This window comes from Theropithecus gelada, chromosome 15 (genome assembly GCF_003255815.1).
Source record: "Theropithecus gelada isolate Dixy chromosome 15, Tgel_1.0, whole genome shotgun sequence".
In the NCBI taxonomy this organism is placed as follows: Eukaryota; Metazoa; Chordata; class Mammalia; order Primates; family Cercopithecidae; genus Theropithecus; species Theropithecus gelada.
The window spans coordinates 110,387,298-110,400,644 of NC_037683.1; the positions used below are offsets into that span (position 1 = coordinate 110,387,298).

Genomic DNA, 13,347 nt, shown 5'->3' on the forward strand with positions numbered 1-13,347 from the left:
TCTTCCATCTCATCTATTGAATCAAGGAGCTGCTGCGGCCGCTGCCCGCTGCACACACACAGAGCGGAGTCCCCAGGTCCCGGGAGCGAGAGAGGCGCGCTGCACGGGGACAGAATGGTCCAGCGGGTTGCCGAGGAGCACAAGAAAGCAGAGTCCGGGACCAAGCAGCCACCGCGAACCCAGCAGCCAGAGCCCGAGCAGCCCGAGCAGCAGCTCCTGGATCCGCCACCGCCAGCAGCAGCCACCGCGGGAGCAGCGGCAGCGGCGGCTGCCCCGGCCCGGCAGCGCTGAGACCCGCCGGGCACCCTCGGACCCCGCGGCGGCGGCGGCTCTGCGCTTGCCCTCCGCGGCCGCTCGGGCGACCCGGGAGGCGCCGAGGGAGCCAGCGCGGCCGGCGGGAGCGACGGGGATTCGCTGGCTCTTTCTGCAGTGAAGGGGTCGCGGCGCGGGGCGGGGGGCGGGTAGGGGGTGTTGGGGACCGCAAGGAGTGCCGCGGAAGCGCCCGAAGGACAGGCTCGCTCGGCGCGCCGGCTCTCGCCCTCCCGCGAACTGGATGTGGGCAGCGGCGGCCGCAGAGACCTCGGGACCCCCGCGCAATGTGGCAATGGAAGGCGCAGGGTCTGACTCCCCGGCAGCGGCCGCGGCCGCAGCGGCAGCAGCGCCCGCCGTGTGAGCAGCAGCAGCGGCTGGTCTGTCAACCGGAGCCCGAGCCCGAGCAGCCTGCGGCCAGCAGCGTCCTCGCGAGCCGAGCGCCCAGGCGCGCCAGGAGCCCGCAGCAGCGGCAGCAGCGCGCCGGGCCGCCCGGGAAGCCTCCGTCCCCGCGGCGGCGGCGGCGGCGGCGGCAACATGGCCTCGGCTGGTAACGTCGCCGAGCCCCAGGACCGCGGCGGCGGCGGCGGCGGCAGCGGCTGCATCGGTGCCCCGGGCCGGCCGGCTGGAGGTGGGAGGCGCAGACGGACGGGGGGGCTGCGCCGTGGTGCCGCGCCGGACCGGGACTATCTGCACCGGCCCAGCTACTGCGACGCCGCCTTCGCTCTGGAGCAGATTTCCAAGGTGCATTTCAGACTCCCTCCTCTCCTCCCACTTTCTCTTCCCTCCTCTAACTCTTTGGGATCGCCCCCGCCACACACGCACGCACACACACACAAACACTCTCTCTCTCACACACACACACTCACACCTCTCCAGGAAAAGCAGCAGACAAGTGGGGATTGAAAAATTCAAACCCTCCCTCTGGTCCTGGGAGGAAAGGGCTGTCTCAGGTCCGCAGGGGGTGGAGGTGTGTGCTTGTGTGTGTGTGTGTGTGTGTGTACACACGCCCTCCCCGGCGTGCCTTTTCCGGAGCACTGGAAAGCCGTCCACGGCGGACCACCTCAAAGGCGGCCGTGGTACTGCCCTGCCCCGTGCCCCCTGCCCTGGAACTCCCTCCTCCTGAGCCCCTGCTCCTATTTGCAGCCTAAACCCCTGTAATGCTGCCACATTTCTTAACATCTTGGAGGGGGAGGCGGAGTGGAGAGAGGCGGAGAGAGGAAGGGGGGAGGGAGCCGAAATAAAGGTGGTTTCCTTTTTTGGCAGCCGGTTTTGCTTTTGTTGAGCATGAAATCTCTGCTCCCTTAAAAAATTATTCTCGGAAAAAGTCATTCCCCGTGTTTTCCAGGTTTTGAGCCGCCTCTCCTCAGGGCCTGGTAGGGGGAGGGAAAGTTGTAAACAAATTGCCACCTTAAATTCGCGGTGCGAGTCTGCGGAGCGGCCGGGTTCATTGTGTTTACGAGGCTCGCTGAAATGTGTGGAATCCGGGGAAGGCGAGCACCCAGACGGGGGCCCGCCGGGGCCGCGGCCAGCGCCGGGGAAACGCCGCGCCGGGGAGCAGCCTGCGCCGGCCTGGGCCCTTCCCTGTGCACTCGGCTGTTTTTTACGTTTAACCAGAAAGGAAGGGAGAGGAGGGAAAGATCCATGTGGCCGCCCTCTTCCGATCACAAATATTGTCGTAAGTTGCAGATGGCTGCCCCACTTCCTAATTCAGCTCACACAGCCTCTTCCAACGCTATGGAAAAGCGTCGGGAGTGAACTCCGGCGGCCGCGCTCACCACGTGGATCCCCACTTACTACCACTCTAGGCGGGGGTCCAGTTGGGGGAACCCGCAATATGTTGTTCCCAAGCGCGCTCAGCCCCTAGCGCCCGTCCCCGAGGGTGATGGACGGAGCAGGACTGGTTTGCTGGCTCCTGAACCTTGGGTTCCATCGCTGGGAGTACGCAGCCCCCTCCCTTCTCAGGTCTGGGGTGAATATTGCCTGTGTCTAGTGGTTTCTCTCCTCTCTACCTCGCCTTCCTCTTCTCCTGTATTGCAGCCCCAGTGCCCCAAGTCGTACTCAGGGATCCCGCGGGTGGGGGCGCCCTGATGTCCCCGAGGTGCAGCTCCCACGCTGCGGCCCGGATTTGATTTATGACCGAGCCCGCTCCCCCCCCCCATGACGCTCAGGTCCGCCAGGGCTGCAGCCTCGAGGGCGAGTCCGTGTGCCGCGGCCACCCGCGCCCCCACGGCTGCTGGGGGCTCACCGGGCGGGTGCGCGCGAGCGGGCGTGGGCGCGCGGGCCGCGACTCCCCGGCGCTCACTCCTCCCTTCTGCTTCGTCCCCAGGGGAAGGCTACTGGCCGGAAAGCGCCGCTGTGGCTGAGAGCGAAGTTTCAGAGACTCTTATTTAAACTGGGTTGTTACATTCAAAAAAACTGCGGCAAGTTCTTGGTTGTGGGCCTCCTCATATTTGGGGCCTTCGCGGTGGGATTAAAGGCAGCGAACCTCGAGACCAACGTGGAGGAGCTGTGGGTGGAAGGTAAGAGCGCCCGCCGCGGCGCCCGCGCCCCCGGCCCGGTCCCTCCTCGCGGTTGATAGAGATATTCGCCAGCGCACACCTAGAGCCCGGCTGCGACCGGCGAAACCCCCTGCCCGCACCCGGGGGATTGTTTATTGTTTGGGCGCCTGGCCGGGAGCCAGGCCCGCCCGACAAAGGCCGCGCTGTAATCTACTCGGGGCGCTGCGCCGGCCGAGGTGTGGTGGGAGAGAGCGGCGGGGGCGGGCCGGGGGCGCGGGGCCCCTCCGGGACGGACCACTCCGCGCGCCGGGGGCTCCCGGGCCCGCCGCCGCCGCCGCCGCCCGCCTGGGCCGCGCCCCGAGACGCGCCCCGGGGCTGGCCTCTCCCGGCCGGGCTCCCCGGCCCGGCTTGCTTCTCCTCCCCACCCCCACCCACCGCGTCCAAAGAGAAAGGAGTCGGGGGAGCCAGAGGCCACCCCTCCGGCTGGCTGGAGTGTGCGCGCCCCCGGCGGCCGCGGCCGGCGCGCTGGGGAGGGCCGGGGGCGGGCGCAGCGCGGCCCTGCGGAGGCGGCGGCGTGTGTGGTCCTGCTTTTGGACAGCTTTCAACTCTGAGGGAAAAAAACATTTGTCTCAAGGTACAAAAAAAGCGGGGTGGGGGTGGAAGAAGTGGAAAAAAAAATAGTAAGGCACAGACTGGAACGCATGTTTGCAAAGTAGATTAATGTTTCCTCGCGGGTGGGGGCTTTTTACATGGAATTATTCTGGGAGAAGGCTGCATTTTGCAGGCAAAGGAAAGAAATGTTTTCAGAACGCGGGGTTGAAGGGACCTTTTGGAGGGGTTCTGCCAGTCTTTTATCCACGGTCCTCAGTTTTAGAGTTCTTGGGACCTTTCTTAGCAAAGCAGTTGCAGATTTAAAATCGATGTGTATTTTTTCGAAGGCAAACATTTTTACATTATTTTGGTGACACAGGTTTCAATTTTTTCCCCCGCTGGTTGTTTCTTACTTATCTTTTTGGCAAATTCCAAATCCTGCTATTTGGAATCATTTTAACCCTAAACACCACTTGGGGCATCCCTTACCTTACAAGAGGGTGGTAGGGGAGAGTTGAGGTGACTATGTAGATACTTCAAACCAAAATGCCTGGAGCATTCCTCCGGACAGCCTGTGGAAGCTGCGGACTTATGCGCCTAATCGCTTCAGTGATCCCTTTCAGGATGCTGTTGGAGACGAACCCTGGAGAATATTTCCTTAATCTCTCCTTGTTTGTGAAGATTCAGCTTGCGGAGTTTTGCAAGCCTGTGGTGGAGTTGGAGTATTTAATTGAGAAGTGACAATTAAAATAATAGTCTACATAATTAAGACAAAACATTCCTGCCTTAAGTAGTTTGGTAATTAATACAAAAGCGTTCTTTGGATTGAATCCATGGAGTAATTTACCTCAGTTCAGCGATTCAGTATCGCTGGTAGATAAAAGAAGGGTTTTATCGAGCAGCTATTATGCTCCTAGCAACAAGTTTCCTGAGCACCTATGATGTCCCTAGCACTGTGTTAAGCACCGTAAGAGACTCAAGTGTGTGCGACACTGCACAATTTAAAACTATTAGAATTCGATGCATTTGGACTACATTTGGGTTCGCAGTTTGAAATGGGCTGTGAAAGTTACAAGAGGGTGGTAGAGGAGCTTCCATGGAAGTGGTGAGGCAGACGCGGGGGTGGGGGGAGAGAATTGGAGACTGTGGGGGAAGGAGGGCATTTTAGGCGGGGGCATGACACACCAGCAGGGGCCCCAGCTGAGGAGTTTGGAAGTGATGTGATTGGCTAGACTGTAGGGGCACTGCCATAGATTCTGGGACAGAAGAGGGCCTGAGAACAGGGAGGGCCGGCTCATCCACCACTTGATCCAACCTGTATTTGTTGCCATCTGATGAGGATGAGAAAACGCGATTTTGTGTTCTTAGCAAGTTTTCAGTGGACCTTGAACACGTCGAAGGAGAGAGAATGTGATTTATTTTCTTAACATTGCATATTTCTGGAAATAACTTGCTTTCTGCATAACACGACCCATTTCAAGTCCTGGAAGGAGATGCAGTGTGCTTCCTAGCAGTTTTATGGGAGCTGCCAGTTGTGTAGTGCGAGGGAGTAGAGGTTTTCTTTTTCAGTGGACTGGAGGACACTTCTGAGGGGCACGCTCACTTTGCTTACTTTTGGCAGTTCCAGCATGGCTCACTGGTTCTTGGGCCAAATGTTATTTACTCAGTACTAATACTGTCGCTTGTTGAGCAACTGCCATGTACCAGGCATTTGTTATATATTATCACATGCCTTGCAACTCAATAAAATAGCTGTCTATTATTACTTTATTTTGTTTTCATAACATGATAGTGGATGTAATGTCTTTATGATGAGGATTGTCCCATTTTACAGATGGGAAACTATGGGTTGCTGTGTGTCTCCAGGTCTATTTTGCCTACTGATGACATAAGTCACTTGTTCTCCTGTTACCCTGTCCTTGATCTCCCATTCATTCATTCATTCATTCATTCATTCATTCTGTGCTAGATTCTCTCTCCCCCTAAAGAAGCAGCGAGTTTCGTAAATGCAGATAAAACCAACTAGATAGGTGACTATATGCACTAGCCATATAGATTTAATTTCATTTGAAAGCAGAAGTAACTGTGTAGAGATCTTGTTTGTGACACAGTGAGCTGAGTGTTCATGTCAGCAGTAAGTAGTGTGAGCATTTGCATTCAGAAGTGAGAAATCTGCTGTCCTAGACCTCAGTAGACGTCCATGAATTGAATTGAGTAGCAGCTCCAAATTTAAGTTCATTTTGTGCATCTGTCTCATAGATAAATTCCTCATGGCGATCAGTAAAGAAATCTGTTAGATGGTGCTTTGTTAAGAGGTACGTTGTTCTGAAAGTTCTAGACATGAATTTTTATATGAACTGGGCAAGAACAGAGTGCTTGCTACACAAAAAAACGAAATGGATAGAGGTAGCATATTGCCCTAGTTAGAAAACAACAGAAGAGAGTAAAGTATGAGATTTTAAGGGGAGAGGGATGCTGAGGGATAGTTTGGAAGAACCTCTTTCTCCTGCGATTTACAATCACAGGAGCGTGTGTGTGCACATTGTCTTATTCTGCATATCCTGCTATCTGCCAAAGTCATGTTAATGTTGTCTTTTTAATACAGCCAGCAAATTAAAGGGATCCACTCGAAAGGCTGTATCTTCAAATTGACTTGCATGTTTTGTTTAACATGCTGGGGAAATGTGGCTTTATAAAAAGTTAGACTACATCAGCCACAATGTGCAGACTAATATATGCTAGATGAGGAAGAGTCCGTGTGCGTGCGTGCGTGTGTGCGTGTGTAGGCATTGGTGATAAGAATGATTGTATTCTGTTGTTAAAATGTCCATATAATGCTTGCCTTTTAAGAAACTGTCAATTACATGTTAAGATATCAGCTTGAGTTTTAGGGTTATAGTGTTTGCAGATGAAAATTGTCAAATCAGTTTCACATATATTGTGGAGTAGTGAGGTTTGATAGAGAATATGTTGACTGATGCAGTGGACATCAGCTATTGCAGAAACACACGACCATGGCAGCAAGGTGGGGGAGAACCTAATTGTCATTGTATAAAAACAGAAGCGTTCATTCTGCACATGTTCTCAGTGCCACCATCGGTTCTGCACCCGCCATTGCAGAAAGCTCTCCAGAGAGATGTTGGTGAAAAGCCACAGTCTCTGCCCTCAGGGGAACTCCATCCAAACATTCAGCAGGCACATGGACTGGTGTGTGGGTGGTTAACATGAAGGACAGCAGTGCCAAAATGGCAGGAAAATCGGGGACATCTTCCAGGATGGCCTCAAGGGTGGAGGCCTGAGCCAGGCACAGGGGCTGGAGGGGAGAGGGTAGGGGGCTTTCCAGGCAGAAGGAACAGCATGGGCAAAGGCTCAGAGAACAGGAATGTGGTTTCCTGGAGGGCAGCCATTGCCTCCCTTTGTGGGGTGGTTGAGATTGGGTGGGAGCCTGGAAGCTGGGCTGGTCCCTCAGGGCCATTTCACAAAAGTCTCCCTGCTTGGGCTGGGGGCTGTCAGCGCTTCCTGCTAGCCATCCCTGTCTCATGAGTGTGCTCACATGTTGGCCTCTAGTGTTTTCCCTGGAGCCATGAGTGCTTCACCTGGATCTCACCCTTCTGGGCACAGGCTGGTATTATTTTTAATCTTGCCTGTTTCTTTGTTGGTATTTCCTTTTTGTTGAGCAGTTTTAGCCCATCTCCCTCAGTATCTATTTCTTTTCATATCGACTCCCTCACTCCAGCCCTCCCTCAGACATAAGTTTCTTGTCAAGCGTCTCCAGCGATAGAACATTCATTTATCTCTCTGAGCTTTTTGTTTTTTCTAAAAGCTTGCCCAGCTCCTGGCCTCCTTTTCTGCAGAGGGCAACAGCCTTGAAATGAATCCATATTGCCTTGGTGTTTGGATGTTAACATTGCTGCAGGCCAGCGTCAAGGGGGAAAGGAGGCAGGTTGTGATTTTGACTTTTTTTTTTTTTTTTAAGGAAAATAGAAGAAATTGTTTTTTTAAATATTGCATCATATGTGTAAGTGCTTTCAAGTTTGTACCTTGCTAGTGTTAACTCTTTCAGTGTTCTTGAACTCAGGCAGTCAGTTGTAGGAGATAACTGAGTTTCACCACTCCTTCAATTTGGAGCAAGGTCCCTCAGCCTCAGGACTATTGACGTTGGGGCTGGATCATCCTCTGTTGTCGGGGGCTGTTCTGTGCACTATAAGATGTTTAACAGCATCCTGGCCTCTACCCACTAGATGCCAGTAGCACCCTCCCAGTTGTGACCACCAGTGTTTCCAGTCATTGCCAGATGTCACTGGGGGAGAGGGTGTACCAAATCATCTCAGTTGAGACCCACTAGTTTAGATGCTAAAAAGATTTTGACTGAAAGACCCATGCTGTGCAGATGGAAGACGTTTATTATGATGCAGTTGTGGCTACAATGCATTGCAGAGATGCAAGAGTATTAGTCTCTTCTTTAAGATAACTCCCCCATCCCATTCCTGTATTTACTGACCCAGATAACTGTTTTTCTTAGAATGACATTAAACATCAGAGAAAAACACCATGACGGGTCGAAAGAGGAAAGAGGCCGTGGAAGAAAGAAATGCTTTCTATTTGGGTACCTTTTGGTGGGGGATATCTAAATTTGCAGAAAGACTGGTTCCACCTCGACCCCAATAGCCTGAAGGTTTTTAGCATGAGTGACCTTCTGGAAAGCTTTAACAGAAGACACCACTGCCCTTGTGCATGTTGAAATAACAGCTCCTTCCGAAGCCTGGCTAGTGCGTGAACTCTTTGGTGGTGTCATTCTCCTCCAGCTGCTTCTGTCACAAACCACTCCCCCATGTCCCCCCAGGAGCCCTTATGGAGCAGAACCAAGGGACAGCAAGGGACCAAGGCGTCCCAGCCAGAAGGGCAGAATGGACTCTGTTGTCATTGCCCTTCCGCAGTGAGCACCTGGTTTCTTTTCTCTGGGGCTGCCATTTTGGGGGCATTTCACAAGGGACAGGAAGAAAAATGCAGCTCCTTTCTGCTCCCTGGACCCTCCCACGCCATACATGGTTTGAAAGGAAGAATATGTTTAGATAGGTATTTATTAGTTTCCACTAGTGCGTATGCACATTTAGGTGGAAGAAGTTGTGGGGTCTCTTTCATATTTGGAGAAAAACAATTGGAAATGCGAAGTTACCAATGATTGTTTAAAAAAGAACAAATAGCCCTCAGGTGTCTTCTCCACAGGGCAGTTGACCCTGCGAATCCTCCCCATCTCTTTGCTATCTGCCATTCTTGACCCTTCAGCACGTTGAGGGGACAGGTTGGGTAATGGGGTGTTTCAGATACATCAGATGCCGCCAGGAGGTTCCAGAAGATGACAGCTTCCAGATGTATGAACAGCCTGATCCGTGTGTTTAGATTATGCGCCACAGCTGATGCCGAGATTAATGCTGGCTGGACAAGCCACGGGAGATTTGTCTGGTTTCCACAATGCCATGTTTATGTTTCATTTGGGTTTCTCCTTCAAAGCTGACCTGCCTGTGACCCCAGGCTCTGTCCACTCGGGGCAAGCTGGAACTCGTCTGCCCTGCTCTCCTGCTTGTATTGGGGTAGGGGAGAGTCACAGTTGGGCTCTGGTGGCCGCCTCCCGCCTCACCATGCTAGCCATCTGCCCAGATTTAGCCCCGATGAGTGTTCAGGTCTACTCGGGGTTGTGTTTCACTGTAAAAGGTTTTTTGGCTTTTAAAACAAATATGGAAATATTATAAAATACCTGTAAAGGGGACCAGATTTAATAGAAGTCACTTTGCATAAAGGTAGTATTTTAACTTCTGGCACTCTTTTGACACTATTTAGGGGGAGAAAAAGTTGAGGGAATTCCAGCTACGTCAGACACCCCCACATAATAACCATAGCTGTGTTGTCCTATTATGATACTATTAATGTTTCCTGTGCCCCTCACTGGCTCCCAGAACCTCTGCTGCCTCCTCCCCCTCCTGCCCTTCCCTCCTGGCCACCCACTCTAAGCTGCCCACGTCATTTCCTTCCAAGTGGATCTCTGCAGTTACTAGTGTGAACTCTGAAATGGTTGTAAGTCTGGCTAATCACAAACTAAGAGGAGGGAATGAGAACATTTATTATTTCAAGCCAGCTGCAGGAGATACTAGATACAGAGCTGCCATTTGCATCCTTGGCATTCTTATTTTGGTTAGGGTTGGTTCCAAGACCACACTCTTTGATGGGCTCTTGGCAGAAGATGTGATTACCCTGTTGAAGAATCATGACTTTTTTTAATGGACTGCTGAGGCAACTTTAAAATCCATTGACACGTTTCTTCAACCCATACCACACCGCCAGAGAGAGCGGGAAATAAGTCTTGGTCCCCTGTGCTTACCGTGGCGCATGGACAGTGGAAGAACCGGGTTCCGTAGCATTTCTGAGACGGTGAGTGGAGCACAAACCATGGCTTTCCCTCCCAGGTGCCCCACTTCAGGTTTTGCTTGCTTAGAACTCCCGCCAAAGCCAGTGGGCACAAGGAGCTTGGCTAGATCGAAGACGATGGAATTCCTTATCCGGATTTTATGGTCCACCCTCACAAGAGGTCTTGGTTGACATCCAGAGAGCGAGGGCTTTGCTGGTGAGGGCACTTCTGCCTGCAGGAGGAGGAAGCTCTGCGGGATTCTCTCGGTGGGAACATTCCTTGAATACACAGATATAATCAGGGTCATCAAAATATAAACACTTCTGTTACTTTCTCTTCTAATCTTTGAATTTGGGTGCTTATGATAATACTTACTGGATTTTTTTTCTCTTAAATTGGATTTAGGGCGCTTTTTTTCCTTTACACTGCAATGTCTGATGCCTTCCGTAAGCAGAATACTGCCATTGAGAACCTGCTGGGCTGTGGTGGGGGATTTTAGGAGTCTGGTGTACAGGAAGATGCGCCCCATCCTTAGTCCCTCCAGGAAGGAATATGACTGTTTCATTTGGGGTTTAGAGCGTGGCTGGAGAAACAGCTGACATGTGTTAGGGAAACTATTGTTGGTGGGCAGTCAGATACCTGCTAATGAATGGCAAGTTTGTTGTTGGAGAGATTTATAATGTGGGGGCAGGACCTTATTTCTAATCCAGAAACCCAGGTGTGAGTTGGCCCAAATAGTCCGCTCTGCATGTGGGTCCTGTAATGCCACTGCTATGAAAGCAAGGCTAGTGAGAAGCAGGTCCCCATACCACAGTGCAAGCTTTATTTATTATTGTTAGGATAAATGAAAAGAAGCAGTAGACTTACCCAATTTAGCAACCAAGATAGTTTTCAGTTATTAATGAAACATGTACAAAAGTAAGCAAAAGGAACTGGAAATGGGCTTTGTTAAGTCAATGTGCATGGCTTTTTTTTCCCCTTAAATCATTGCTTAAGGGCTTCTGGCCCCTAGCTCAGGAATCCTGCCCAAAAATGCCAGATGTATTACACAGTCAAGTATTGCAATGTAAACACCGCTCCGTGCCACGAGGCAGGGTGGTCCATCTCCTATTTAAGAAGAGTGCGATATTGAGAGGATGGGGGCTGGGGGTAAACCCTGCGCTTTGCAGTGAGCACAGTAGTGGTTGTGTCATTTGTGTTTTTGGCTGCACAGTCAAGATTTGAAACTACAACACCCAGATAAACACATTGGAATGGCAAAGAATAGCAACTTGAATTGGGATGCCAAACAAATCAAGATGTGGCTTGGATAGTGTTGCTTCATTGGGTCAGAGAAGTGTATAAAATGTGGGACAGAATGGAGGGTGGGGAGAGACAAGAGTGCTCTTGTCACAGCAGCATCTTTAAGTTGCACGAGCATCCTGTTTTTCATTTGCTGGTGGTTAAATGGAAAGGTGAGTGGAAGCGAGGCCGAGGACCCGAGCCTCGGGGTGACCTCGTCTGTGGGAGGAAGCCCCCGGGGTGAGAGCACCTTCCAAGCATGGAAAGCTGACGGGTCGCAAAGCCAGTCTGGTGTTGTGCAGCCCGGAGGGGTGTAGCCCACAGTATATTCTGGAGTAAATGGCCTTCCAGTTTTCTCCTGCTTTCTGCATTTCTGAAGTAAGGAGTCTGCTAATGATGATTGTTTGGAGGTGAGAAAGTCACTGGCACTTTGGGCCACCTTGCGGTAAAACGTGTCGTACGATGCTGCCAGCAATGACAAGAAATCGGAGTGCCCAGATAGTACCTGTCCATCCAGATAGCCTAATACGAAGCAGCCCTGAGAGTGACCACGTTAAGGGTTTTTAAAAATTAATATGCACATGTTTTGTGAGTTAGGAAGAAATAGGATTTCAGTCTGAATTTGGGGAATTGTTGAAATACCTGCACCAATATTCTCCTGATTAAGAAATTTATTCTACAGAGTAATCTGAGGAAACAGCTCTAAGAAATGGTGATGATAAATACAGGAATTTTGAGATGAAGGAAAATGTAGGCTTCTTGACTCCCTCTTTCTCCTCCCACCACTGTTTTTTTTTTTCTTTTGTGAATTCTTCCACATTCCCACCCCCACTCCCTGATTTCCTCTGCTCCTTTAGTGGGAAACCAGCAACCTTCACAAAATAGACTCAAACATCACACAGCCTCTTTTTAAATAGAGGCTTTCTAAGAGAAAATAACAAAAGAATTTTTCCTAGCTGCCTAAGAAATTCTTTCTTTCTTCTTTCTTTATTTTCCTCATGAGATTTACACGTTGTTGTAATAAATAAAAAATGATAAATACGATAGCATCATTTTGGTCTACACATGATCCAGAAAAAAAAAATTGCACATGTTTAATACCTTGCTTAATTGCAAACAAAGCTTGCAATTTGAGAGAATTGGGATTAGGGCTAAATATCTATTAACTGCTCTTTCTAGAGATTTGGGGAATAGGATGACCCTTTTTTTTTCCTTTTTTTTTTTTTAATAGGCTACAGTTTCACATGGCTCCCAAAAGAAATCTCTCTCCCTTTTTGTTTCCCACACCAATTGATTTATCATTTTGCTTGCAAGCAGATCCAGAATGTTAGGGCAAGAACACACTCACTTTTTTCTCGTAACTTTTTTGTTGCGGACCGAAACCAGTTGACTTGAATAAATTTTTCTGAGGCCTGAATGTAGCCAGCAACGTGGAAAAATCTTGCCATTCAGGGCCGTCTGAATGTACATTTCAGCCACACAGTAAGCTGCATTGGGAGGCGCTGGACTGCTAAATGCAGCCATTTTTCGCTGCAGCGAGTTAGACAGGTGATTAGCATAATTAGCACCGAGCAGCTATACATATGGTAATGCTGAGTGTGTAAATGCCAGCTGCGGTGTAAAATTTATGTCAGGGGTCGGCAGGGCTGTGCGAAAGTATTGTGTTCCAGCTGCAGGTCAGGGCCGCCAAAGCTTACCTCCTTTTCTCTTGTTGGTGAATACGCCAAACAGAAGAGAAAGACAGAAATATAACAGATACGGCTTTGATGGGACAGCCCAGTTCTGTGCAAGAGGGACTGCTCTATAAAACACACACTCGCACACACTTGCAGAAATCCCATTACTTTCTGTAGAAATTGTGTGTTTACTTCACGCAGGGTCCAGATGAGTGGGGCCAGGATGGAGGTAGGTAAATGATTCCCTGGGAGGAAAAAAATTCAGTCATTGAAGTTTTAAAAGGAGTTAAAAGTTCTGTTTTGTTTTTCTCTCCATCCTTTTACCCCCCACACCATTCCCTCCACCACTCTCCTGCCCACATTGTCTTATTTCACGTTAGATGGGGGGATATCCTTGCTGGATGGGATAGCTTTGGTCCTTCAGAAGAAGAGGACTAACCATTCTGGAGGTGTTAGCCTTGAACAAAATATAAGGTTTCAGCAGTGCAACTCTTCCCAAACTGTTTGACTAGCTTTAGAAAAGGGCTAGGAGGCTTTTTGTGGGCTTTTTGTTCTTCCTCTGGGTAGTTATACGTACTCGCCTACC

The 13,347-nt window shown here is 50.6% G+C and overlaps 1 protein-coding gene across 8 annotated transcripts in view; it reads left to right on the forward strand.

The window, feature by feature from the left end:
- The window catches only part of PTCH1 (patched 1), a 76,081-nt gene that overhangs the window by 7,852 nt on the left and 54,882 nt on the right, over positions 1-13,347 (forward strand). For 2 of the 8 annotated variants that reach the window (XM_025360340.1, XM_025360343.1), the window contains exons 1-2: positions 665-1,053; positions 2,639-2,831. In XM_025360340.1, the coding sequence (XP_025216125.1) occupies positions 847-1,053; positions 2,639-2,831 (400 nt within the window). In that variant the 5' untranslated portion in view covers positions 665-846. Of the gene's footprint in view, positions 1-664; positions 1,054-1,178; positions 1,280-1,594; positions 2,282-2,638; positions 2,832-13,347 lie in introns of those variants that run through there. The other 6 variants (XM_025360344.1, XM_025360341.1, XM_025360345.1 and 3 more) reach the window with 5 other exon arrangements.